The sequence below is a fragment of the Nyctereutes procyonoides genome, unplaced genomic scaffold, assembly GCF_905146905.1.
Source record: "Nyctereutes procyonoides isolate TBG_1078 unplaced genomic scaffold, NYPRO_anot_genome, whole genome shotgun sequence".
Taxonomy (NCBI): Eukaryota; Metazoa; Chordata; class Mammalia; order Carnivora; family Canidae; genus Nyctereutes; species Nyctereutes procyonoides.
In genome coordinates this window covers 25,323,289-25,347,345 of record NW_026575037.1, presented here as the reverse complement: position 1 = coordinate 25,347,345, position 24,057 = coordinate 25,323,289, and the positions used below count along the sequence as shown (strand labels likewise).

Below are 24,057 nucleotides of genomic sequence, written 5' to 3'. Positions count from 1 at the left end.
CTTTCTTTCTTTCTTTTTTCTTTCTTTCTTTTCTTTCTTTCTTTCTTTCTTTCTTTCTTTCTTTCTTTCTCTTCCTTCCTTCCTTCCTTCCTTCCTTCCTTCCTTCCTTCCTTCCTTCCTCTTTCCTTTCCTTTCCTTTCCTTTCCTTTCCTTTCCTTTCCTTTCCTTTCCTTTCCTTTCCTTTCCTTTCCTTTCCTTTCCTTTCCTTTTTCTTTCTTCTTTCTTCCTAAGGTTTAATTCTTTATTTGAGGCAGAGAGAGAGCACGGGTGGAGGCAGGGGCACGATGGGCGGGCAGAGGCAGACAGAGAAGCAGGCTCCCCGCGGGGGCCCAATGTGGGGCTCCATCCCAGGACCCCAGGGTCACGTCCTGAGCCGAAGGCAGGCGCTCACCCCCTGAGCCAGAGGCGCCCCAAAGCTCCCATTCTGAGCGCGGTGTACGGGGCAGGATTTTAATGGTTTTGTGTACAGGGGTGAGAATTAGGGCCCAGAGATTTGAACTGCCTGGTTAGCTTGGGGTGTTTTCTTAAGGAATCCACCGCCCGTGGAACCTGTCAGCAGCTGCCTAGCGGGTCCGGGTCCGGGGCAGTGGGAGCACGCAGTCCTTTTGTGTCCGGGACGTGTCTGCTGATGTGCCAGCGCGGGGCGTCCGTTTGACAAAGTCTCCTGGGAGGCTGCCGTAGTGGCCTTTGTACCTGCTGGAGCCGTGCAGCCTCGCGGGGCGGGGGCGGGGAGGACCAGTGGGGGTGCGGGTGCGCCTGCGGGGACACTGAGGCGTCTTGGGGGCTCACTAGCCCCATGTTCTGACCAACCACGGGGTGATGTTGACCGCGGGTTCTGCTCAGCCCACATGGTGCGAGTCGGAACTCTCCAGATGGCTTGTCCGCGGAGCATGTGACGCCCCCCCCCACCGTAGGGCCCCGTGCAGCACGGCCTCCGCGTGGGGGCTGGCTTGCGCCCCAAGGCCCCGGCACTGGGCAAGCACCCACGCCCCCAGCGGCCCAGGGCATGGGGTGGGATGGAGGACGCCGGGGCTGCTGCGTGCCGCTGGGGAAGCCGCTTTCTCTCTTCACTTCTGCCTCGGCCCGTGTGGCCCCGAGCTCTGCTCGGTCACTCGCCTGGGCCAGGGCTCAGAGCAGGAGACGAATCTGCCAAGGCTCTGAAAGGTAAAGGGGTTATTATTTGGCCCCTCCAGGAAAAACACTACTGTTATTTTTAAAGACTTTATTTATTCATGAGAGACATGGAGAGAGGCAGAGACACAGGCGGAGGGAGAAGCAGCCTCCCCGCGGGGAGCCCAGTGCAGGACTTGATCCGGGAACCCCAAGGTCAGGCCCTGGGCGGAAGGCAGCCCCTCCACCACTGAACCCCCAGGCTCCCCCAAGCGCCCCCAAGACTATTGTTATTGTTAACGACTTCTGTTCCCTCTTCCTCTGCATTTACTTTTTTTCCCCTTTTTTCTTGTTTTCTCTACATTTTCACAAGTGATGCACAGAGCCTTTGTCTCTGCAGGAGCTGGGGCCCCGGGGGATCGGTGGGCCAGGCCAGCTGCAAAGGGACCTGAGGAAATGGCTTCAAGGCTCAGGGACAGATGGACTCGCGCAGCCTGGCTGTGGGGTGGGGAGACTCCGCCTCCAGGACCTTGGGACCCTTCCCTTGGCACCATCTAGGCTTCCAGCTGTTCCCCCAAACAGGTGCCCCCCAGTTTGGTCCTGCCCTCTGCTGCTGGGCCCAAGGCCCTCCCAGGCTCATAGGCTAGTCCTCTGAGGGGCCAGGAAGGCCTGTCACCCTCTTGGCCGGGGATGCCCCACTGAGGACCTCGGCAGCCCTTTGCCGCCCCTACACGTTAGAGGCACCTGCACCCGCGTCGGGTGAAATTTCTCTGCTGTTACTTTTAATTTCCCAGAGATCACACCACACGTGAGAACTTTTGGGATGCGAGACGGCTGATCTGTCTCGGTCCCGAGTATTTGGAAATCCTAGAAGTGGGGCGTCCGTGGGCTCAGTGGTGGAGCGTCTGCCTCTGGCTCAGGGTGTGACCCCAGGGTCCCGGGATCGAGTCCCGCATCGGGCTCCCTGCATGGAGCCTGCTTCTCCCTCTGCCTGGGTCTCTGCCTCTCTCTGTGTCTCTCATGAATAAAGAAAGAAAATCTTAAAAAAAAAGAAAAAGAAAGAAACCCTGGCTGTACTCGTGATGGCGATGTCAGGTGCATGTTGCACTGTCCCGTGTTGGACGACCCCACGTTCCCAGCTGCGAGAACGTGGCGTGAACAGCAGGGGATGACCCAGGGGAGCCAGACACGAGTGAGCGACATCCCGACTCCGTTACGCCAAGTGCAAAACAGGCAAGACCCCCATATGCTGTCACGAGCAGGATGGCGGTGACCCTCGGGAGGGGACAGTTAAGGCCGGGCCCCAGGGGGGGTTGGTCCTCAGTCTGGGTGTCGCCTTTTGGGGGCATCAGAGGGCAGCGCGCCGTCGCACCGTGTGTTTCCCGCGTGACTGTGCGGTCCTGGAGGACGCTTAGCGTCAGACATTTATTGATTTTGCATTTGTCATCCAAGCTCACATTTCGGAGCCACTGCATGTTTTCAGGTCTCAGGACGTCCCCAGGGGCCCCAGACCCAGCGTGTTGACAATCTGGGCTGCAGACAGCCCCCCCCCCACCAGGCTGAGGAGCAGCCCTTCCTCCCGGGCCATGCTCAGCGCCACCGAACCAGAGGCCCGGAGCGCGGGGGCCCCGAGGCCGGGAGTCAGCACGCGCCCCAGCTGGGAGCAGCGCGTCCGGCCCGGCCCTCCGGTTCGCAGCCCTCTGCCGCCGGGTGGCCCTGACGCGGGCGGATGTGCAGACCAGCGCTGGGAACCGTCCTCCTGGCCTTAGAGGGTTCCTCGTGCCTCTCACCCTATAAGCCCGTGGCGGGCCCACGCACCCTCCGCCTCTGTGCGCCCGAGCACCTCGCGGGACGCAGGTGGGGTGCACCTCCGGGAAACGGGCTCCTCTCACGTCCTGAGCCTCATCTCCTACAGCAGCCCCGGCCGCCGCCCTCACGGGGGCACACGGGGCATCCGGGCTCCCCCTCTAAGCCTCGCGTGACTCATTCGTGGGACTGGGTAGCGATGCTGGCGCCGCGGAGCCACCGTGGGGCTCAAGGGCATGGACGTGGCGCCGTCTCCCTCGCCCGGCGCAGGCTCAGGAAAGGAGCGAGCGGCTCCTCTTGCCTCAGTGGCACCCCCAAATAACTCATGGCTCACAAGGTTCAAAGAAATGCCAGCAATTTATTGATTTCCTATATTTCCAAAAAAAGCAAATACATAGTGCATCACACAGGGGCCCCGGGCCGGGCCAGCACGACGTTCTTACACAAGCAGGGCGCAGAGGGAGGGGTGTGCTCCGGGGGGTCCCGGGTCCTCCAGCATCATCCCCCGGGCTTCCCTCGCCCATCCATCACCCCAGCCGTCCCCCTCCCAGCCACCCCAGCCTTCCACCGGGCTCTGGGGCGGGCAGGAGGCAACAGCACCGTCTCCGCGTGTCCGGAGAGAGTCCTTCACTGCGTCACTAGGGGAGGCGCGGGGGCGGCGGGGTCTGGCCCCCACTGGACAGGCTGCCGGTGGCCAGTGAGCGGCTCGTCTCAAGCACAAGAGATCCTGGGGGCAGGGCAGGGCCAGGCAGAGACTGGGTGGTCTCCGTCCTGCCTCGCTGGCCCCAAATTGCAATGTCTTGTTTGGGGTGTCAACCGAGTCGCGTGAGGCCGCTGCGTGCTGAGGCTACTGAGCCGTCCTGGGCAAGCCCCGTCCTCCCGTCTTTAGGAAATGCACCCTCAGGACCCTCTCCGTTGTGCCTCTTCCAAGGTGACAGCCGTGGGTCAGAGGCCCGGGGGACAGGCCCGAGAAAGCACAAGAGAGGCTACAACATCAGGCCTGGCCTGACTGTCGCCCTCGGCCCACGGCTCCCCGCCCGCCCCCACCCCCTGCCGGGGGCCCCCACACTCCCTGTACTGGGCTGTTTCCCTCCGCCCTGACGGGACTGGGGGTCCCCAAAGCCCAACAGCCCGCATCTCCTGCTTCCTCCCGGAGAACGGAAGCTGCGTGAGGACAGGGCCGGGGGCTGTTTTGTTCACTGACGGATGCTGAGTGCTGAGGACGCTGCCTGGCACCTCTGGGTGCTCCATAATTTATTCTAAGGAGTGAATTCCTCTGAGCCCTGGTGGCGGGCAGAGGACCCTCCTGGAACCCGCGGCCAGGGCGGGAGCCAGGAATAGGCCTTCCATCACCAGCAGGCAGGGCCCACAGCAGCCCGGGACACGGGGCAGGTGGCCTGTCATCCCACGTCTGGCCCCGGTCTGTCGCATGTCTTAACAGGCACGTCCTCAGTCCAGAGGGGGGCCTTCCGGGCCTGACTGCTGGGGTGAGAGGTGGGGCCGGATTAGGGGGGTAGCATGGGCCGGGGGGGGCACGGGGCCTGAGGGGAGAGGCAGAGAGGCCGTGGGCCACTCCGGGCTGAGGCCACCAGGGCGAGGGCGGGCGGTGGAGGCGGACAGCAGGGAGCCTTGGGAACCTGCTCGGCTCTGGCTCAGCGTGGACTGAGGCTGTTGACAGTGAGCGCTCCCCGGAGGCCCCGACCCCAGGAGCCCCCGCTGCTGCTTCCCCTCTGCAGTGCGCAGCCGGCTGGGCGCCCGGGTGTGGCCGGCGCCCCTGACAAGCCTCTTATATCACATCCCCCGTGGTTTTCCCCAAAGACACGGTGGAGACAGGATGGCTGGGGGTCCGGGGAAGGTGGGGACGGGCTCTGGCTGGGGCTGGGGCTTGTAGGTGCCCAGAAGTGGCAGCTCCAGGGACCCAGGGCACGCCCCCTCCCGCTCCGCAGACCCTCCTGCCTCATTTCCCAGCGGCCACTGTCCCACCGGAGCCTGGGGCAGGTGTCTGTCTGTCCAGCCCCAGCCTGTCCCCTCTCTCCTGGGAATAGGAAGGCCAAACAGCCACTCCCCCAACAGCTCTTTGGCTCTGAGCACCGTGTCACCTTCTTTCTCCTGAAACAAATAGGTGCCAGGCCCCTGATGGCAGATGCTTTCTAGACTGAGGCTCCTCTGACTGGTACCCACCCCGGAGAACGGCCAGCCCCGTCCGCTGCCTCCTGCTCCCCCGGAACAGGCGTCAGACAGCAAAGCAAGCGTGACTGCCCTTGCCCGTCCCCTGGAGCCCAACCCCGTCCAGCCCCAAGCCCCGTGGCGATGCAGGAGGCGCAGTCTCATCAGACAGCTGCGTCTTGCCAGCCTCCCTTCCTGCAAAGCTGCCTCTCGCGGGGGTAGGTGGGCCTCCCCCACCCTGGAGACGGCTCCCCTGTGACACTTCCCCGCCCTGGGCGCCCGCCCCGGCCCCGGCATGACACATTTGGGAACCGATCGAAAAGCACAGGTAGCGTAGAAACATGGGACAGTCCTTTTTCCCACCGCAGGACCTGCAGGAACAGCTTAGCTTTTTGCAGTTTGTGGTCATGCTCTCAGGCGCTCACACCAAGCGTGCACGCGTGCGCGCACACTTACATCGTACATATATATATATACCATTTCTCAGCGGAAGAAGTATTGACATGAAACATAAGCCCCTTTAACTCAAGAAAAGTCCCCCCCCTTCCCAACCCCCCCTCCTTGCTTGCCAGTTCCCCCAAGGAAAAAAAAATCTAAAAATATTTCCATCATCCACAGTTTTCAGGGTTGCTTTCCATTGCATTTGAACCTTTCCAAACACTGCACGGGGTGGACAGAGCCACCCCTCCAGCAAGGCCTGAGGTCTTCTCAGCTGGGTTGTGTCATTTCTGGAAAAGGAGAAGGCGTCCGGTTAGCACGTGGAGGGAGACACCGCCACACCGGGAGGTCGGGCCCATCCTGCCACTTCCTCCACCCGCACCTGCCAGGAGAAGGTGTCTGGCATCTTATTTATCTTCATCTGCGTCAAACTCACAGCCCTCTCCCCCACCAGGACCCTCCGCAGGTGCCGGGGTGCTGGCAGAGAGCCCCCTTCAGCTCAGGGGACGACCCTGTCCTCACGCCTGGCTCTCCGCAGATGGCTCCACACCAGGTCACATCTCTGGTGACCCTCTAGAGAAGCCTGATGATGTCACCCGCATCAGAAACGCTCTGGGTGCTGTAGTCTAAGGACGCACTTTCCACTCCAGAGCCACCGAGTCACAACGGCTGGGGTCGGGGCCCGGAGTGTGCGCTTTAGGGAGCATATCCCAGGCGATTCTAATGAAAGCTAGGGCTTGCATAGGCCTTTGTCGTAGGCACCGGTTCTGAGCTTTCGGCCCCTGGAATCAGCAGCTGGAAACGAGCTTATCCACATTAGCCCTGTGTGGACTGGAAAGTGAATCATAAAATGGATAAGGAAGTGAGCGGTAGGTGTGCAAAGCCAGAACGGCACCTCCCAGGTTGTGCAGTGCACAACCTACACAGCTGTACCTAGGAGTTCTGCACAGACGTCCGGCCTGCTGACGCTCTCAGGATGTTGCACTCCCCTAATGGCCCGTGGTTGGGACGGCCCACGGCACCCTAGCCAAGTGGTCTATACGGCTGTCCTCACAGGCCCTGTGTCAGCCGTGGCCGGCTGTCCCCCGGGAGCACAGGCCCTGCCTCGCCCTCGAGTGTCCTGGAGGTGCCTCTGCCCTGGGGGGAGCCGATTCTTACCTGCAATCTGTACTTGCTCGGCCCCTTAGAATCGGGAGGTGAAGTTCCTGAGGCTGTTGGGTCCAGCTAAGGCCCCCAGCATGTTCCTGTCCAGGCCTTGCTGCGGGGGGGGGGGGGGGGGTAGAAACAGCAGCTGCATGAAATGCTCTAGGATGAAACGGTGGGACTTCCCGCGGGGCCGGCGACTGCCCTCCCAGGGTGTCCTGGGGCTCGATCCTGGGCCCTGGAGCCCTTGCACACGTGTGTCAGGGCTAAGCCCGGCCTAACCAGCCACCACCAAGGCCCCGGCTCCCCCGGGTAGTGAAGTGCGTCTGGGCCTCCAGCAGCGCCTCTGCGGTTCCCACGCGCACCCGCAGAAATCCGAGTGGAGGCACGAGGGCTTCAAGCTCACGGTCATTACTCTTTAAACACAGCGATACCCACAAGCACATTAGAACAGCTGTTTGTCTCCCTCTGACTCTCCCCGTCTGGGGTTTTGCTTTCCTTTCCCATCTGGACAAGAGCCCTTGGCAGGGAGGACGCGTCCGGTCCAGCGTTTCTCACTCGCCGCAGCGGCGCGGTGCGGGCCCTGAGAAGCTGCCGGGCGCGTGGGCTCCGTGGGCTCCGCGGGCTCCGCTTGCCTGCCTGTCCTCCCCCTCGGCCTCGCCAGCCCTGCGCGCCTGCGGGGGAGTGACACGATCTCGTTTCTGTGGCCTCTCCCAGCATACAGCAGGCGCTCAATAAGTGCTTTGCAGTGAACGAGGACAGCGGAGGGGCCCCCGGTGGCAGCCCGCCCTCAGTCCGGCCTGTGGGAACACGAGGGATCCAGATCCCGGGTGCCCGGGAGCCCGCGGCCCGCTGGGTCGGGGCGAGCACCACACGGTGCTGGTTTCTCCGCCGCCCATGCTTGCTCCCTCCTGTTTGCCTGGACTCGGCCGAGGGAGCCCAGGTGCGCTCCTGGGTCCCGGGCGCTCCTGCGTGACTCCCTCATCACGGCAAACTCCTACTCCGCAGGGTGCACAGAAGCCACGGGCGGCTCCTCTAGAGGGTCACCCCCCCTCGCTGCGGCTGACAGGACCCGACGGAGGTGGAGGTGCGGCCCGGGCGCAGGCGGCCCCGCTGTCAGGCGTCGGGGAGCCGTGGGGGCCCAATGGCGAGCTGGTTCCCGCTGGCTCCGTCCGGAAGGGTGCTAACTAGGCAGGGGACTGTCCGCGTGCCTCGCCTTGGGTGTGCTCTCGGGATCCCCGGGTGGACCGAACCTTCTGGACCCCATGGAAGGGCTTAGGGCCTTCTCACCAGGGTCCTCCCCGCCTCCCTTCCGCTGTGTCTCCTGGGCGGCTGCAGGCCGGTGGGGGGCCGGGGAGGAGCGCTGCGTTGTCCACCAGGGGACAGGGTCCCCCCTGGCCCGGGCCTTCCGACGTGCCCGTCGACTCTGACCTCCGCGGGCCTCCCTCCGGTCTCCTCCCTGCAGGGCGGCTGTCCCCCCCATCTCCCTCCACCCCCTGCGCCCCCTGGGTCCTGCGGTCTCCTCGTCCTCCCACTGCCCCTTCACTGTCTCCTGCTCTGTCCACTCCTCCGCGTCCCACGACAAACACGCCTGGGTCCCCTCTGCCATGGAACAGGGCTCTTTTGTTCCCCATCCCTTTGTCTCCCTCCTTCCTGGGCTAAACTGAGGGGCACAGATCTCCTCTCTGCCCTGCTCCGTCCTCCCCACCCCTCCTCGCCCATGCGGGGGCCCCAGGGCTCCCCTCGAGTCGCCAGCAGGGCCCTCACAGGTGGCGCTTTGGGATCCCCACGTCCGGGTCCTCCCTGCGGCCTCAGCAGCCCTGGAGCCGCCGCCCACCCCCCAGTGCTGCCCCCCACGGGCTTCGGGCCCCTCCTGGCCACCTTGCACAGCCCCTCCGGCTCCCCGGCCCCAGGGGCGGCTCCTGTCCTGCTTCTGCCCTATTCCCCCGGGCGCCCCCACACCTGTGCCCCGTGATGGGCCTGCCGCTCCCGTGGCTTCGCCCGCCCAGCGCTCCCGCCTGCGTGGCAGCCTGGCCTCTCTCCTCGGGTCCCGCACCCGCACCCGCACCCAGTCCCATCCCTTTGGACTCCTGATATCGGGACTGCTCTCCCTCTTCCCACAGGGCTACCCGGCCTCTCCGCCACCCACCCGTTTCTGCAGTGTGGCCACAGCGTCTCCAGACTTGCGCCGGGCACCTCCCCGTCCCTCTGACTGCCCCTGCCGACCAGGGGGGCTTCCAGGTTTGCTTTAATCATGAAACTCTCTACTTCAACCCCCCCAGGGCCCCCGGGCTCTGGCCCACGCCGACCTGTGCAGCTACACCAGGCCCTTGGGCGAATTCTGTGCCTTTTGTTCCCCCACTTTTCAGTTTGCTCCTAAGGGATCCTACCCCGGGCCCCTCGCACACTTCCTTGCTTCCCTCTGCCCTCCGCGTGCCCAGCAGCCTCCCGGGATTCCAGCCCAGAGACTTGTTCAGAGTGTGATCGTGTTCCTTGTCGCGCGGGCTCCCCCGGGGCGGGCTGGCCATGCTGCCTCCCTCTTCTCGTCCCACTGGGTTTGCTTCAGCGCAGGGGGCGCGCGGGAGAGCCTCCGGGGCAGGGGGCAGGGGGCAGGGGTGGAGGGCGGTGCGCAGTGGGACGGCGGGACGGTGGGACGGTGGGACGGCGCGGGCCCTTACCTGTCTGAGGACACCCTGCAGTTCCTTGCTGGACCACATGTCGGACAGGAGGAGGCGGGCAGCTTCCGCAGCCTTGGGTGAGGCACTGGGCAGGCGGGAAGTTCATTTGTGGGGTGAGACTCGGGGAGGCATGAGAATGAGCACCCTCCTGCCTCCTCCCCTCCCCTTCGGGCCTTAGAGATGTGGGGCGGCCCCGGGCGTGCATGAGAGAGGAGCCCCACTGGGCCGGTCACTCTGTACGCTGGGCACGACCCCGTGGCCCTGCCCACTTAGACGTGCCCTAGGATTGTCTTGGGGGCCGTGAGGGGGAAGTGCCCCCCAATCTGGTACCCCGGCCCTCGTCCTGGGAGGAGGAAGCCTCACGGAGCAGAAAAAAGTTCCCACCCAGCGGGGTCCGCTGCTCCGTGTCTCCTGCTGACCCTCTGGGGACCCTCCCGTGTGGCCCGCAGCTGAGGGTGCACTGCCTCTGTGTCCCCTCTGCGCAGCCCGGAGGCCCGGCTGCTGGACTCTGCCCCGCAGTGCTCTTGGCTTCTGGACCTTCTCTGCGTCCAAGCCTCCCCCCGTCTGCACGAGGCGCTGCTGCTCCCCTGCCCCCCCCACCCCCCGGGCCTTCTCAGGGAGCCGCCTGCTTTGCCTGGGGAGCGGGCAGGGTGGGGTGGAGGCGTGTGGGCAGGAGGCCAGCCCCTTCCCGGCCCACCTGCTGCGGCACAGGTTGATGACGTTGTTGACCATGCTGCTGGTGAAGTACTGCTTGGCCATCTGCGGCTGGGAGGCCATCAGGTTCCTCACCGTGTAGCAGGCCGAGGACAGGATGTCTTCCGAGTTGCTGGTGTTCCCAGTGTGACTGGTGAGGAGCCTGGTCACCTCGGGGAATACCTGGTTCCCTGAGAGAGAAAGGAGCGGAGGGCACGGGGTCAGAGGGCCCAGGGAGGGAGGGGCCGAGGGGCTCCCCCTGGGGCCACAGTCCCCGACTGCCCTCGCCAGGGTCCTGGAAAGGGGACCCCTCAGAGCAACAACGCAGGTGTGGGACCCAGCTGCGACCTCTGCACGCCTGCTCCCCATCTCGGGGTGACCTGCCCTTGCTGCCTCCCAGCCTCTGTCGTGGAATGCCCGCCCTCGGGTGGGCTGAGAGGGTGGCCTTGCAGCCGGCTCTGGAAAGTGGCGCGTCTGCCAAGTCCTAGCTGGAGGCCCCGGGGGCGCGCGGCGGTCCGGGGCTGGGGGGGCACTTACCCATGGCTCTGTGCAGCACGGGGTGGCGGGACATGTTGCTCAGGAGCGAGGCTCCGGACCGCACCACATCAGAGTTGCCCGATTGCAGGAGGCGAGCGATCTGGGGCAGGCCTTTCTCCTTGAGCCCGATCAGCTGGCTCATGCCACTGGACATCTGAGAAAGAAGGGCCGGGTGAGGGCCTTCCCCGCCTGGGGCTCCCCGGGGGCCGCGGTGGAACCGGGCCGGGAAATCCCAAACAAGGGAGCCCCAGCACCTTTTTCTCTTTCGTGTTGGAATCACGGGCAACGACAGACAGATGTGCTGGCGCCCCAGGAGCCATCGAGCCCCCGAGCAAAAATGCACCACCTTCCTGACCTTGACCTCTACTCCCGGACCCGCCTGGGCCCCGGAGGGTGATGAGAGCCACGTCTCGGGCCCCTCGCTGCAGCGGCCCTGGTGCCTGGGCAGATGCCGCTGCCCACCCAGGAAGCCAGCCCGCCTCCCCGACGGTTCCCAGCCGGTTCGCTCACGCGGTCCGTGGTGTTTGTCAGTTTAGGGGGCACCGACCACCCTCCGGCTTCCACGCCTCCGAAGAACCCAATACGTTATGTGTTGGGTCCCGCCCAGGACGGACTGGTGCGCAGGTGCAGCTACAGCCCAGGGCCCCCTGCAAGCAGGTCCGCTCATCTGTGTCTCTAGCGACAAAGCCACCCTGGCGGTCACCTGCTCCCAGACTGGCCTGCAGTTCTTGCAGACCCCCAGCCGCATCCTCTCATAGTCAGGAAAGTTCCTTCCTTCCCTCCGCTCACCCCGGTCCAGCTTCCACCTGGTTCTCTTTTGTGCTAAGTGAAGAGGAGGGATCGCCGGCTGCCTCCCCACCCGAACGCTTGCAGACCGCAGCGGGCCCCCGTGCTCCGTGCCACGCCGCCCGCCAGGTCCTCCAGACTCGATTTGGCCTCTCCATCTACTGAGTCGGCCCCGCTTTCCTCTAGACCTGCCCATGCTCCCAACCCTCCATTTCCCCTCTGCCGGTTCCACACACGGGAGACCCCTCCTGCCACAAACATATGCTCCATCCCTGTGTCCCCCACCCCCACCCCCCAGGCAGGGCCCAGCGTGGGGTCAGGAGTCACGAGGCACAGGGGACTCCGCGGGCACATAGGGAATCCCACGGGCGTGGGTCCCCCCCAGCCCCCGCCTGCGAGTTCCTAGAGGGGCCTGGGCTGCTTCTCCTTCCTCATCGCTCCCCCCCGGCACATGTGACGCTGCCTCTGTGCGAGTCTGTAGGAGTGAGCTCCGAAGCCCACGGGTGTCCGACAGGACTCAGACCCTGGACACGCTTGTGGGAGGGCAGAGAAGGGAGGGGAGCCAGGCCTCGGTTGGAGCGACGGGGGCGCGGCGGGCGGGGAGGGAGGAGGCCGCTCCTCACCAGCCCCTTGCTGGCCGTCAGGTTCTGCAGGGCACCGGCGCAGGCCTCCAAGGTGGCGTCTTTCTTGCTCTTGCCCATGAGGTTCAGGTAGGTGCGGATGGCATCCGAATGGTACAGCCAGCTGCTGCCCTTGGGGTTGGCCTCTTCCTCCGGGAGGGGGCAGTCGTAGTTGTTGTTCTGGGGACAGAGGGCAGGTCAGCAGGGAGCATCTGGGTGCCCCCCACCTCAGGGTGCTGCTTCTGATGGGAGGCTCCGCAGAGGTGAGCGGGGCTGTCTCTGAGGGGGGCAGAGACCATCTCGGGATCCCGGGACGGGTGCCGCAGGCCAGCTCTGCCCAGACCTTCCGGGCGGCTTTCGGGTCTCACACCGCGGTGCTTCCTCCCCTCCCAGAGTCAGATCCCGAGCCTGACCCACCCGGGTCCGGGGCCCAGTTTCCACAGCTGCACCCAGTGGGGGGAGCCTGACCCTGCCTCCACAGCCCCCTCCTGCTTCTGGGGGGGAACCTGGGAGGCTTGGGAGTTGGTGGCAACCGGGCCAGGGGGCTCGGAGTGCTGGCTAGCCCCAAACCTTCCCGGGCCGTGGGGAGGCCGGGCCAGACTTGCCAAGCACGCGGTAAGAGGGGAAAGCTCCGCAAACATGCGGCTGGAGCTTTTGATCTCTGGGTGGTCGGAGCTCCCAGAGCGTGGAGAGCACAGATCCCCCCTGTGTGCAGGACGGAAGGCCAGTCCCCAGCTCCCAGAGAGCGGAGCCGCCCGGGGCCCGGGCTCTGGCCTGCGTTCAGGCTTCGGGGGTGGGCGTGGGGACAGAGGGGAAAGGGTGGGCCGGGCAGCGGGCCAGCGGGGTGCGTGGCGGGCAGGGCCCCTGGCCCCGCGAGCGGGCCGTGCTCACCATCATCTTATCGCTCTTGTTGCTGAAGCAGCCGGTGGAGGACTTCTCCGTGTAGGCGTTGCGCGCGTTGTACTCCAGCTGGCGGTAGCGCGTGGGCACCTCCGCGTCCAGGCGGTAGGAGAGGTTGTGCAGGATGCACATGCAGTTCTCCACGGACTAGGGGCCAAGCAGAAGCAGGGCGGCTGAGCCTGGCCCGGCCTGAGGGCTTCCCGGGCGCACGCCTGCCCGAGCCAACGAGCCAGGGGCCCCAGGAGGGACGGGCACGGGCATGGGCAGCCGCCACCGTCTGCAGCGACCCCCCGGACGTCCCCGAGCCTGGATTTGAATCCAGGTCTATCATTTCCCAGCCGGGGGAGCTTGCGTGGCTTGCTTCCCCTCCCGGCCCCGGGTTTCTCAGTCGTAAAACAGGACTGTGGCACCTACTTCACTGGGCTACTGGGCAGATCAGAAGCGCCTGGAAGCGCCTGCCACGGGGCAGCACATAGTAGGACACGACTGGCAGCGGCCACTGCTTCTACCGCTACAGCCACTGTGCCGGCGGTCGGGCCGGGCTCCTGAGAACACACCTGTCCTGGCAGGTATTCCAGGACTGGCCTTGACGTATTTAGGCTCCAAAGCCCTGGAGCCCCCACGTCCCTGCGATTCCCCTTTCACGGCTGGCTGGTCCTCGGCTCCCCAAACCAGAGGTGCCTGACCTACCCCACGTCCGCACGGGCTGTGAGACCTGGGACCCCGACCCATTTGTCCCCTGGGGACAGGCTGGGGTTTGGGCCAGCAGACCCCCCGTCCCAGTGATGCCTGGCCCCGCTAGGGCTTGAGGGGCTCAGGGCTGCAGGGTCCGGGTTACACAGGACACGGGGTGTCACTTCCAGAGCAGAAAAACGTGATGCCCCCGGGGACCTGGCTGAGCCGCTGACTGAGCGTGTCTCTCCTGAGGCCCCGCTGTCACTTCCAGTGGAGGAGGGAGAGACAAAATCTCTCCACAGGGAGACCGTGTGCGGGACCCAGTGCCCGTGATGCCCCGACAGTCCCCGGTCACCTGGGGACCACGGGACCTCGCTGTCCTCCCGAGTCGCTGTCCTGCCGTGCTACAAACATCTCAGCCCTCAGTTTCTCTTCCCTCCGTGGTTTTTCCTTTCTGTCCCTTTGTGACAGTGTGTCCAGAAGTCCAGAGGGGACAGGAGGGTGGCTTTGCCAATGGCCTCCTTGGGAGGCAGCGGGAAGCGGTGGGGGGGCCGGAGCCCCAGTGCAGGGAGGGTCCCTGGGGGCACGAGCGTGGGTCCTCAGGACCACGGGAGCCGCGGAGGTCGCGGAGAGCCCACCCGGTGCCCGGCCCTCTTCGTGCTTTGCTTATTACGTCATTGAGCCCTTCAAGCAGCCCATGAGGCAGCTGGGACCATGGTCACCTCCGGGCGCGCCAAGCGCAGACGGACAAACAGACGTCACGGGGGTGTCTCTAAGCGAGGGACGGGGACCTGCCCCTGCCCCCTGTGCCCCGGCCAGCGGAGCCCTCTGCACCCAGCCCTCCCCCTCACTGGCCGGTCCCTGGGCCTCCGTCCTGTCACCAGGCCGTGCCGTAAGGGCCCCGACAGTGCAGGCCTGCCTCGTGGAGCCGGGGACAGGAGCGAGTCCAGGGCGCCGCCCTCACGGGTCTGGGGGAGGCCCTGGGCCTCGGAGCTCGGGACAGAGAGGAGGACGGAGGCCCGGGGCCGGTGTGGGGTGCCAGCTGGGCGCGCTCACCTTGTCGTCACAGCGGCTGGCGGCCACGCAGTTCTGGACGTAGGCCATGAGGGAGTCAATGAGCCCCGAGTAGTTCCGCATGGTCTGGCGGCCGGCATCGGCCGAGCTCAGGTTCCTGGGGGAGAGAACAGGGAGCGTGTGAGGAGGCAGGGCAGCAGGGGAGGGCGCAGAGAGGAGGCCGGTCGGGGGGCACGCAGGTGGGGGCGCGGGGCAGAGGGGATGGGGAGAGGCTGGAGGCCGGGGAGGAGGAGAGGAAGCCAGAGAAACGAGGACGAGGGAAGGGAACGTCATCCGGCCAGTTCTGCGGCGCCTTCCTGCCTGAGGCTGGGTGGGCTCTCATTTGAGCTCAGCTCCGTGCACCCCCCTGTCTGCCCACCTGGGCCCCAGGCCTGGAACTTTATGACTGTCACGGGCTCCGGGGCAGCTGGCAGGCCAAGGCACACGTCCTCCCACCTGTGGGCACCTGCCGAACGGGGGCTGGAAGCTTCGGCCTGCTCAGTTTCTCTCTGCGGGGCAGGAGAAGCGCTGGGGGGTGCCGGGGCCAGGGGCCGGGTCTCAGGATGGAGCCGAGGGGTGCTCGGCTGGGGGCCACGTGCTGCTTCCCCATGGAAGCTCTGTTCTGTCCCAGCCGTGGGCTCCTTCCCAAGCAGCCTGGGCCTATTCGCCTGGCGCGGGCGCCCCATTGAGTCCTTAGTCCCCAGTGGCTTTGCTCACTGGAGGCCACCGATGGAGGCTGAGCCACAGGAGCCCAGGCCGACTGGAGCCCTCATTCTGGGGCTCCCAGGAGCTGGGGACCAGGAGCACCATCAGAGCAAGGCGTGGCCCTGCAGGGGACCCGTTCTCCGCTTCACCTCCACACCGGCACCCACGAGCCGGCTTCTAACCCCTCTCCGGGTCCCTCCACCAACAGCCCGGGGCCTTGCTTCACTCCCGCGTGGGATGCAGGAGACTGCGCAGAGCAGTGCCGCCTTCGTGCCGGTGAGTATGGCAGCTGGTTTTAGCACCACAGCTGGGAAGTGACTCATTAGGAGCCAATCCGCAGACTTTTGCCCAAAAGAACACTCTTCAGGACAGTCCATGAAAGGCATTTCGGGGGGGACGGGGGCGGGGAGGGGACATGGTTGAACCAGTTTGGCGATTCAGATCCGGCATTTCCACTCTTAGATTTCTACCTAAGTCGGCCGTGGTCCCTTAAGGAGGTTCGGAGACCCGATCCTTATGACCCATAAGGGGGTCAGGGACGCCTGGAGTCTGCCCACGAGGACCAGCCCCGCCTTGCATGCTCTCGGCCCAGGCTGAGTCCTGGCGGAGATGGGGCGGCCTGGGGCAAGGCCCAGGGCCGGGGACAAAGAGCCCCGGGGACCTGCTCTCCTCTCACCTCAAGCAGCCGGTGGCATTGAAGAAGACTTCGGGGTCCACCATTTCCCGGGTCACGTTGCTGTTGCCGTCACACCAGCCGGAGAAGGGGATGATGACCCGGTCGGCCAGCACGGGCAGGGCGTCGGCGATGAGCTCCTCCTTCAGCTCGTCAGTGGACGACAGGTTCCAGAGCAGCCCTGCAGGGTGGGGACGGTCAGCTCCACACAGGCCAGGCTCGGGAAGGGCCCAGGCAACGGGGTGCCTCCCCAGCCTGCTCCGGCAACGGAGCCCTGCGGCAAGGTCACCTTCCAAGCGGGCCTGCTTTACTACCTCTGGCGTCTCCTGGCCCCCTCAGCCCGCTCCCCAGCAGCATCCCAAGGAGACTGCGGGTTCTAGAGGGCGGGGAGCACCTCGACTTCTTTATCTAGGTTAAAATTAGGAATATGGAAAGTGATCCCGACACACTTGACTGCTCCACGGCTCTTAATATGAATGTGAGCACTCAGAGTCGCCTAATGTTCTCTGGTTTCCGCCTGAAAGTCGCCCCAGAAATACTGCTCATGTCACTCCGCGCACGGTCTCCTCCTCCCCGTCCAGTCTGAGGGCTTCAGAGCTCCTTCTGTCTCTCGAGCCCGGGCCTGAGCACGGGAAGGCGCTTGAGACCCGCCAGTCTGTCTCCTCGACGCCCCTCCTCCCTTCACCTGCAGATCGCAGGCTCCGCTGAGTTTGGATCCTGCCTGGACCTGGCCTTCCACCCTTCGCCTTCTATCTTCAAAAAGACCTCGGTCCCTCGCGGGTGCGCACCATGTGGACACCACTATTCTGGCCGAGGCCGGTACGCGGGGCTCCCGAGGTGTCAGTCTGGGGCCAAATCTGCAGCCCAGCCCGGAGGGGCTGCCCCACACCCCACCTGGGGGCTGCAGCCAGCGGCCCCGGCACCCCGCCAGCCCTCCAGGCCTCGGGCCCCCTACCGGTCAGTTGTTTCTGGATCTCAGTGCTCCCGGTTCTCCTCAGGAGGCTGACAGCCTCTCGGATCCCGCTCTGCCTCCGGGTCTCCAGCTTGTTCGTGACGCTCCGGAACACCAGGTTGCGCAGGGCCCCAGCCGCCGCCTGCTGCACGTTCTGGTTGGGGCTCCGGAGGAGGTCCACCAGCTTGCAGATGCCTCCCAGCTGATACACCTGTTGGGACAGGGGGGCCGCCTTGCCCGGTCAAGGACGTGAGTCCTTAGTAGATCTAAGGACTCTACTCAAAAGCGATTTTTCTCAGACCCGGGAGTCCACCATCAGTTCCGAAATATTCAAGTCAACCCAAATAAATACACAGCGTGGGGTAATGGCAACCGACCAGACCAGACGGCAAGATGGACTCAGATGCTCGCTCCCCCACATCCGCGCAGGAGACCCCAGGAAGGCACTCCTCTGCTCGGAGCCCCGCGTCCCTCCTCGGAGGACCAGGGGAGGGAATGCATACAGAGCTGCGTCAGAGTCCTAAAGCAGGACAGACCCTCCCCCGGGAACTCTCTCTCCCGTGGCAGGAACGTTGATGCGGAAGGATCCTGGAATCTCTAGAAACCCGTCTAGGACCCTACACCCTTGCGCTGCGCTGCGGAGCCCCACAGGTGTCCTTCCCGCCAGCCAAACTCGGGAGATGGTGAGATCTCCCGTGGGTGCCGGGTGCGAAAGAGGATCAAGCTATGGAGAGCAGAGGGAGGGGGGAGACAGAGAGGCAGAGAGACGGGACAGAAAGAGGGAAAGGGGGTGGGGAGGGAGTTGAAGGGTGGAAAGTAGTCACATTCTCCGCTGGCAGTCGGGAAAGGGGATTTCTGTTGAACCCACGGCTGTTTCTTCCACGACCAGTGGAGGAAACACGCCTGACTAATGTCCACCCAGCTAGAGGGCTAAGCTGCCCAGCTGTGATCTTAGGCAATGCCCAGCAGACCCCTCGCCCCAGGCGGCCAGGCAGGGCGAAGGGGAGCAATTGCCACTGCCCCCAAATGGGCTCAGGCTGACAGGCCCAGTCCCTGCCCCGGCCTCCAGGGGAGGAAGGTATGCGGTTACCTGTTGTTTGGCCGATTCGTCCTGGAAGCAGGTGTGCTGGATGTAATAGGCCCCGATGGCCTGGTACTTCTCGTCCTGGGAGCTCAGGTACTGCACAGCCTTGGGGATGGTCAGCCCACTGCACTCAATATCCTCACTGCAGATCCTGTGGGCAATGGGCCGAGGGCGGGTCACAGGGCAGGCTGGCGGCCCCGGGCTGGGGGCTCAGAAATCCCCCTGGATGCCCAGGAGGCCACGGCCTCATCAAAGCAGAACAAGGCAGCCCTGGGCCCACCTGGAGAACGCTCCGTGGAGCAGCTCTGCCAGAGGGAAGAGGCTCGCTGCGATGACGCCCTGCTCATGGGTCTGCGTCCAGACAGATAAATTAGCTGTGCACTGAGGACAAAATGCCCTATTTCTGCGGGGAAGCTCCCCACCCACTCGCCATCTCTCATGTCTATGCCGGATGCTGGGAAAATGGAAGAGAATGCTGCGAGCCTGTCCATGCATCCATCCATCCATCTTCCCTCCCTTCTGTCTCTATCCATCGATGCCTCCATTTCTCCCAAAGTCCAGCTAATTCCTCTTCTTCTTCTTTTTTTTAAGATTTTATTTATTTATTCATGAGAAACACACACACACACACAGAGAGAGAGAGAGAGAGAGAGGCAGAGACACAGGCAGAGGGAGAAGCAGGCTCCATGCAGGGAGCCCGACGTGGGACTCGATCCCGGGACCCCGGGGTCACGCCCTGGGCGGGCGGAAGGCGGCGCTAAACCGCTGAGCCCCCCCCCCCCCCGGGCTGCCCCAGCTTCTTACATAAAAATTCTCACACCTGCTCCATCCTCATGGCACTGCCTTCCTCGCGACCATGCGCGCTCTCACTGGACCACAGCAAGACACCCCCAGAACTGCCTCTCTCCTCCAAGCTCCCCCATCCAGAGCTTTGCTCCCTTTTGCCAGACTAGCCGCCCTGAAACCTGCTCACTGTGGTGTTCCCGACAGTGGCTTCCCCAGGCTGCAGGTTCAGGTGCAGACCGCTGACACCAATAGCCAAGGGCCCGGGTTAAGTTGGACCGCATGAGACGGCGGAGAGCCAGCTTTTTGGAGCCACAGACCTAAACATCGCATATTTCAAACCAAGGCTCTGGCCCTGCTCTGCCCTGTCGCACGCTCTCCAGCCGCCTACGAGGTCCACTCCAGACAGACAGAGTCTTCTCGTCGCCGAGTCCACATCAGGGCTCAGGTGTGCCTGACTGTCAGGCTGCCTTTCCACCTGTGTGTGTCCTGGTTCCCCACAGAGATGGAAACTTCCCGAGGGCAGGGGCAGCCCCTTCTGGGGCCCCAGCCCCACCCCACTAGACGTCTCCCCAGCATTTCTGGAGGGAGCCTTCTCCTCGTTTGTACTAGCCTCAGCCTTGCCATAGTAAATGCTCAGTAAATATTTGTGGTTTTAGTGTGGCATCCTGGCTCCGTTTCTGGAAAAATCACCCAAGGGGCAGAGCTCTCTGGTGTTTCTGGTATCAGTAGCACTCGTACCCTGCGTTGAGAAAATGTCACATCATCTCTAAGTGGCTTGCCATACATCCCCTTCCATGTCCTACCCAGGCCTTGTCCTCTCAGGGCCTCTGGTTTGGGGGCAATAAGCCCGGGCTAGATGCCGCCGCCACCCCTGCTCCACGGGAGAGGGCTTCTTAGTCCTTCTCCAAATCATCCTGAATCCACCTGATGGCCTTCGAGTAGTTGGGAGAGGTCCAGCTTCACAGCGGGGCTCAGCTTATTATGAAAACACTGTGACACAGCGGGGACAAGCACAGGATGCTCTATCAGCTGTGACCCTGAGTTCACTTTGCTGTGCGCGATTCCGCCTCGGGAGTTCCAGCATCTGCCTGGAAGGGGCCTTGAGGATCAGAGATGAGGCCTGCGAGGCTCCTGGAGCTCTGGGACAAGCGGTTACTCAGCTGATGCTGTCGCCCTAGGGTAGCTCTGGGCCGCGTCCCCGACCTTACCACAGACCCTGGAGCAGCGTAGATGCCCCGCTAATGTTTGTCAAATGAAGGAATCAATGTAGGTGGTGATAAGGAGCAGTCTGGAGGCTTATGGAGCTCTGAGCCCCGGAGCACAGGCCCAACGTCCCCCGTCCCCGAGACGCTGTGGCCGTGCCCAAGCCACCCTGTGCCTGTGGCTCTTTACAGGACACCCCTTCATCTCCTTCCTGATGGTCCCTGGGTGTTGAGACAAGACGTGTCCTCTGTTCCTCAGCACTAGCTCCAGTTCCTCGGTTTTTACGTCTGTCTGTCCTGGTTGACTTTTGTCCTGTGAGGTGGAACGCGGCCCCCTCTCCCATGGCCTACATCAGGGCGCACGGCTTTGCTCTTTCGGGACTCGGGCAGAGAGCTGCCGGCCCAAGATCACAGATGCCCAGTCCCCTGGAGGCCTTGTTAAAGCACACGTTGCTGTCCCCCCTCTCCCCGCCCCACCGAGAGTTTCTGAGTCCGTAGGTCTGGGCACGACCCGGAAATTAGCATTTCTCACACGTTCCCAGGTGCTGCTGCCGCCGGCCTGGCCGGCTCCTCTCATTAGCCCCGCTCTGTTGACAGCCCCTGCGACCCTGTAGAACCTCCTGCATTCGTGTTGCTGTCGGGGTTCGGTCTCCCCGCTTCACGGAGAGCGTCCCAAGGCCAGGAACACCCCCTGGCGGGGACGGTGAACGTCCTGGGGCCCGAGGTGGTCCTTCCTATCGTGAGCAGCTGCCTCGCAGAGTGCAGCCTGGCCCCCAGCCCGGCCCCCAGCCCGCCCGCCGCCCCCCACGCAGCCTGGCGGCACTTACTTGGAGCTGGCCCTCGAGTGGCCAAAGGACAGGTCCTTGTTGCAGGAGATGGGTGGGACGTACACGGGGTCCGGCTTGGAGGTGCAGGAGGGCGGGCGCACGGGACACTTCTTGACCGCCTTCTGGCCGCTGCAGGTGCTGTAGAAGCTGTAGCGGTTCTGGGTGGTCTTCTGGCCCCGGTTGCCCAGCGTGCCCTTGCGCAGGGTGCCGCGAGGGTCACAGTAGAGGTCCGGCTCGCTGCGGCTCGCCTTGATCTTCTGCATGAAGCAGATGTCGCTGCCGGCGCCGGTGGTGGTACAGGTGCCCCGTGGGTAGTGCCGGCCCCAGTTCTCCATCTGGCTGTAGGAGCTGAAGCGCCGGTTGTCATTCTCCCGCTTGAGGGTCCCGTTGTAGATCTGCTCAGAGAAAGGGAGAAAGGCTCAGTCCAGGTTCCTGACCGGGGATTCCACGGGACGCGGTCCTGCCCCGGCCTGTGTCACGATGATCGTGGGATCCCGGGATGTTTGCGGTGGAAGGCACCTTGGCCGTCATCTCATACATCATTATTTTTCAAACTGCAGGTTGTGACCCATTATGGATTATGACATCAATTTAGCCGATTGTGACTCCCATTTAAAAAAAAAACGGAAAAAATTAAAAAAAAATTTTTTTTTAATTTTTTTAAAAATGGGATAGGACGCCTGGGTGGCTCAGGGGTTTAGCGCCTGCCTTCAGCCCGGGGTGTGACCCTGGGGTCCCGGGATGGAATCCCACATCGTGCTTCCCGCAGGGAGCCTGCTTCTCCCTCTGCCTGTGTCTCTGCCTCTCTCTCAGTGTCTGCCATGAATAAATAAATAAAATCTTTAAAAATAAAATAAAATAAAATTTTTTTTAAAGGAACAGAATGGCATACGCTGGCACGTAAGCTCTCAGAGTGCGATGCAGGGAGCAGAGACACATGTGGCGCTGTGAAACAGCGCAGGGATGCTGGGCTGCGATGCGTTTCTTACTGTGGGGGGAAGCCACTCATCCAGCCCTACCTGGGAGTGAGAGGCCCAGAGAAGACAGGGGACTTCCAACTCAGAGAGGGATGGGCATGTGCTCAGGTCCCCATGTCCCCGCTCGGCCCCCCGTGCCATCCCCAGCTACCGGCAGCCTCCAACACAGCCAGCCTTCCTGGGTCATCGGCACGCGGCGTGGGGAAATTCCTCCTTTTCTGGCCAGAACGGTTTTGCACTGTTATTTTTTTTTTAATTTTTTTTAATTTTTATTTATTTATGATAGTCACACACACACAGAGAGAGAGAGAGAGGCAGAGACACAGGCAGAGGGAGAAGCAGGCTCCACGCACCAGGAGCCTGATGTGGGATTCGATCCCGGGTCTCCAGGATCGGGCCCTGGGCCAAAGGCAGGCGCCAAACCGCTGTGCCACCCAGGGATCCCCTTGCACTGTTATTATTATTATTTGCTGAACTCCTGTTGCCCCTCCTCTGCCAGGGCAAGAAGCAAATGGTAACAGGCCCTCCAGGGGAACTCCTCACGGGCCAAAGGGAGCAAACGCTTCTGCTCCTGGGCTCTCTTTTACAAGGGCTCCGGCCCAGGGACTTAGGGTGGGGTGCAAGGGGCAGGGGTCTTCTGGGCTTTGTTGTCCGGCTGGCAGGAGGGAGAGGTTGGGCAGAGGCTCCATCTGGCAGGAAAACATGGGGCGACCCCCAGGGCTCTGTGTGAGCTCACCTGGGGAGGCAGCCCCCCCCCGCTCCCCCCCTCCCCGGGGAGAGCCTGCAAAGCTGGAGACTGGGTGAGGACGGGCTCGGAACAGATCTGTGGAAGGGGGACTTTCCCAGGAGCTCACAGGCTGGTGGTGGGTCTGCCTGCTCCGACTTGTCCTCGGACTCGAGGGCAACACCGAGTCTGCGGAGATAAAGTGTCTCCACACAGGTGCTGACTTGGATCTCACCTTTGCTGGGATGAGCCAAGGCCAAGTCTAGCAGCCCAGAGCCTGCCTGCCCCACCCCATGAGTGTGAGTGCGTGTGTGCACGCGTGTAGGGGACGTGGTTGGGCAACTGGCTCACTGTCCTTCACACCAGCTGTAGCCGCAAAACGCTGGGAAGGGGCCTTGTCTTGGCCAGTCGCCTTTCATCTCTGTGGGGGGAACCCCCCGTGGGTCAAGGTCCCAGTCACAAGTGGCACCCAAAAGTCAGCAGCCACACACTGTTAACCTCGGCAATGACGCTCCCACCTCGTCCACCCGCACGCTCGGCTGGGCATTCAGGCGGGCACAGTTTTCTTCCCCAAACTGGGTTGAACCAACCTACCGCAAAGGGAACAGGTGTGCAGGTGCCGGGGAGGCCTAAGTGGACAATAACAGGCAGAGCGAAGAGGAGTGGGGCAATTTTCTGAGCATGTTTGGCATGGAATGTGCACCTCGCGCAAAATGTGCAATTAGGCCTCCCCTGCTTTGGGCCAGTGGCCACACCCCTCGGCACTCCATCCTCCCTGGGTGGGGAAGGTGATGATGGCACTTGCGAGAGCAAGCTGAGCACTCCCATGGGGCCGGCTAAGCCGTACATGGAAATGCAACAAGGAACTCTCTTGTTCTCAGTAAATGACGCTCCTGGACGTCATCTCAGACACCTGACGAGGAGCCCAAAGGCTCATCCTGGACCAAACCCAGCGAAAATGTGATCGTGCTGATTAAGCCTGACAGAGGCTTTGGGCTCTGCTCTCCTGTGCTGGGAAAAGGAGCAGCGGGCGGCCCTGCCAAGTCTCGGCGAGGGTGGGCAGCCCCGGGGAAGGGCGCTGTGCGCGGGGGGAGCAGCTGAGGTGGAGGAGGCAGAATGACCCGGTGGGACTGCATTTCCTGACCCCCGCCAGCCACACCCCAGCGGCGTCACCCAGGCCCCGGTGTCACAGCGGCTGGGGGCTGAGGACAGCCGTGGGTGCCTCCCGCCGTCATGACCCTGTGCTGTCCTTGGGCGGGTGGGAGCCAGGCTTCCTCCTTGCCGGGCCCTTTCCCGTCCCCGTAGGGCAGGGGGTCCGGTCTCCCTCCCAGGCTCAGGCCAATGGCCCGTGACCTTTCCAGGTTTCTCTCAGGCTGGAATCCTGGGACCCCAGCTACATTGCTCCAGCCCCCTGGGCAGAGGGAGGCCCGACGGTCAAGACCAGGGATTCTGGAGCCGCACAGCCCGGGCTGAGCCCTGGCCGAGTCGACGACCCGATGGGTGGCCTTGGCTACCTTAATTA

The 24,057-nt window shown here is 63.6% G+C and overlaps 1 protein-coding gene across 1 annotated transcript in view; it reads right to left on the bottom strand.

Annotated features, from left to right (window-relative positions):
- Positions 1 to 3,254: 3,254 nt before the first annotated feature.
- PKP1 (plakophilin 1) overlaps positions 3,255 to 24,057 on the bottom strand; it is a 45,928-nt gene continuing 25,125 nt past the window's right edge. Inside the window, exons 3-14 of the mRNA XM_055318986.1 lie at positions 20,835 to 21,229; positions 18,026 to 18,170; positions 16,939 to 17,146; positions 15,987 to 16,164; positions 14,609 to 14,723; positions 12,869 to 13,024; positions 11,981 to 12,157; positions 10,572 to 10,725; positions 10,039 to 10,225; positions 9,342 to 9,426; positions 6,679 to 6,778; positions 3,255 to 5,810 (exon numbers count right to left, since the gene is read on the bottom strand). Coding sequence (XP_055174961.1) covers positions 6,704 to 6,778; positions 9,342 to 9,426; positions 10,039 to 10,225; positions 10,572 to 10,725; positions 11,981 to 12,157; positions 12,869 to 13,024; positions 14,609 to 14,723; positions 15,987 to 16,164; positions 16,939 to 17,146; positions 18,026 to 18,170; positions 20,835 to 21,229 — 1,875 coding nt within the window. The 3' untranslated portion in view covers positions 3,255 to 5,810; positions 6,679 to 6,703. The remainder of the gene's footprint in view (positions 5,811 to 6,678; positions 6,779 to 9,341; positions 9,427 to 10,038; positions 10,226 to 10,571; positions 10,726 to 11,980; positions 12,158 to 12,868; positions 13,025 to 14,608; positions 14,724 to 15,986; positions 16,165 to 16,938; positions 17,147 to 18,025; positions 18,171 to 20,834; positions 21,230 to 24,057) is intronic.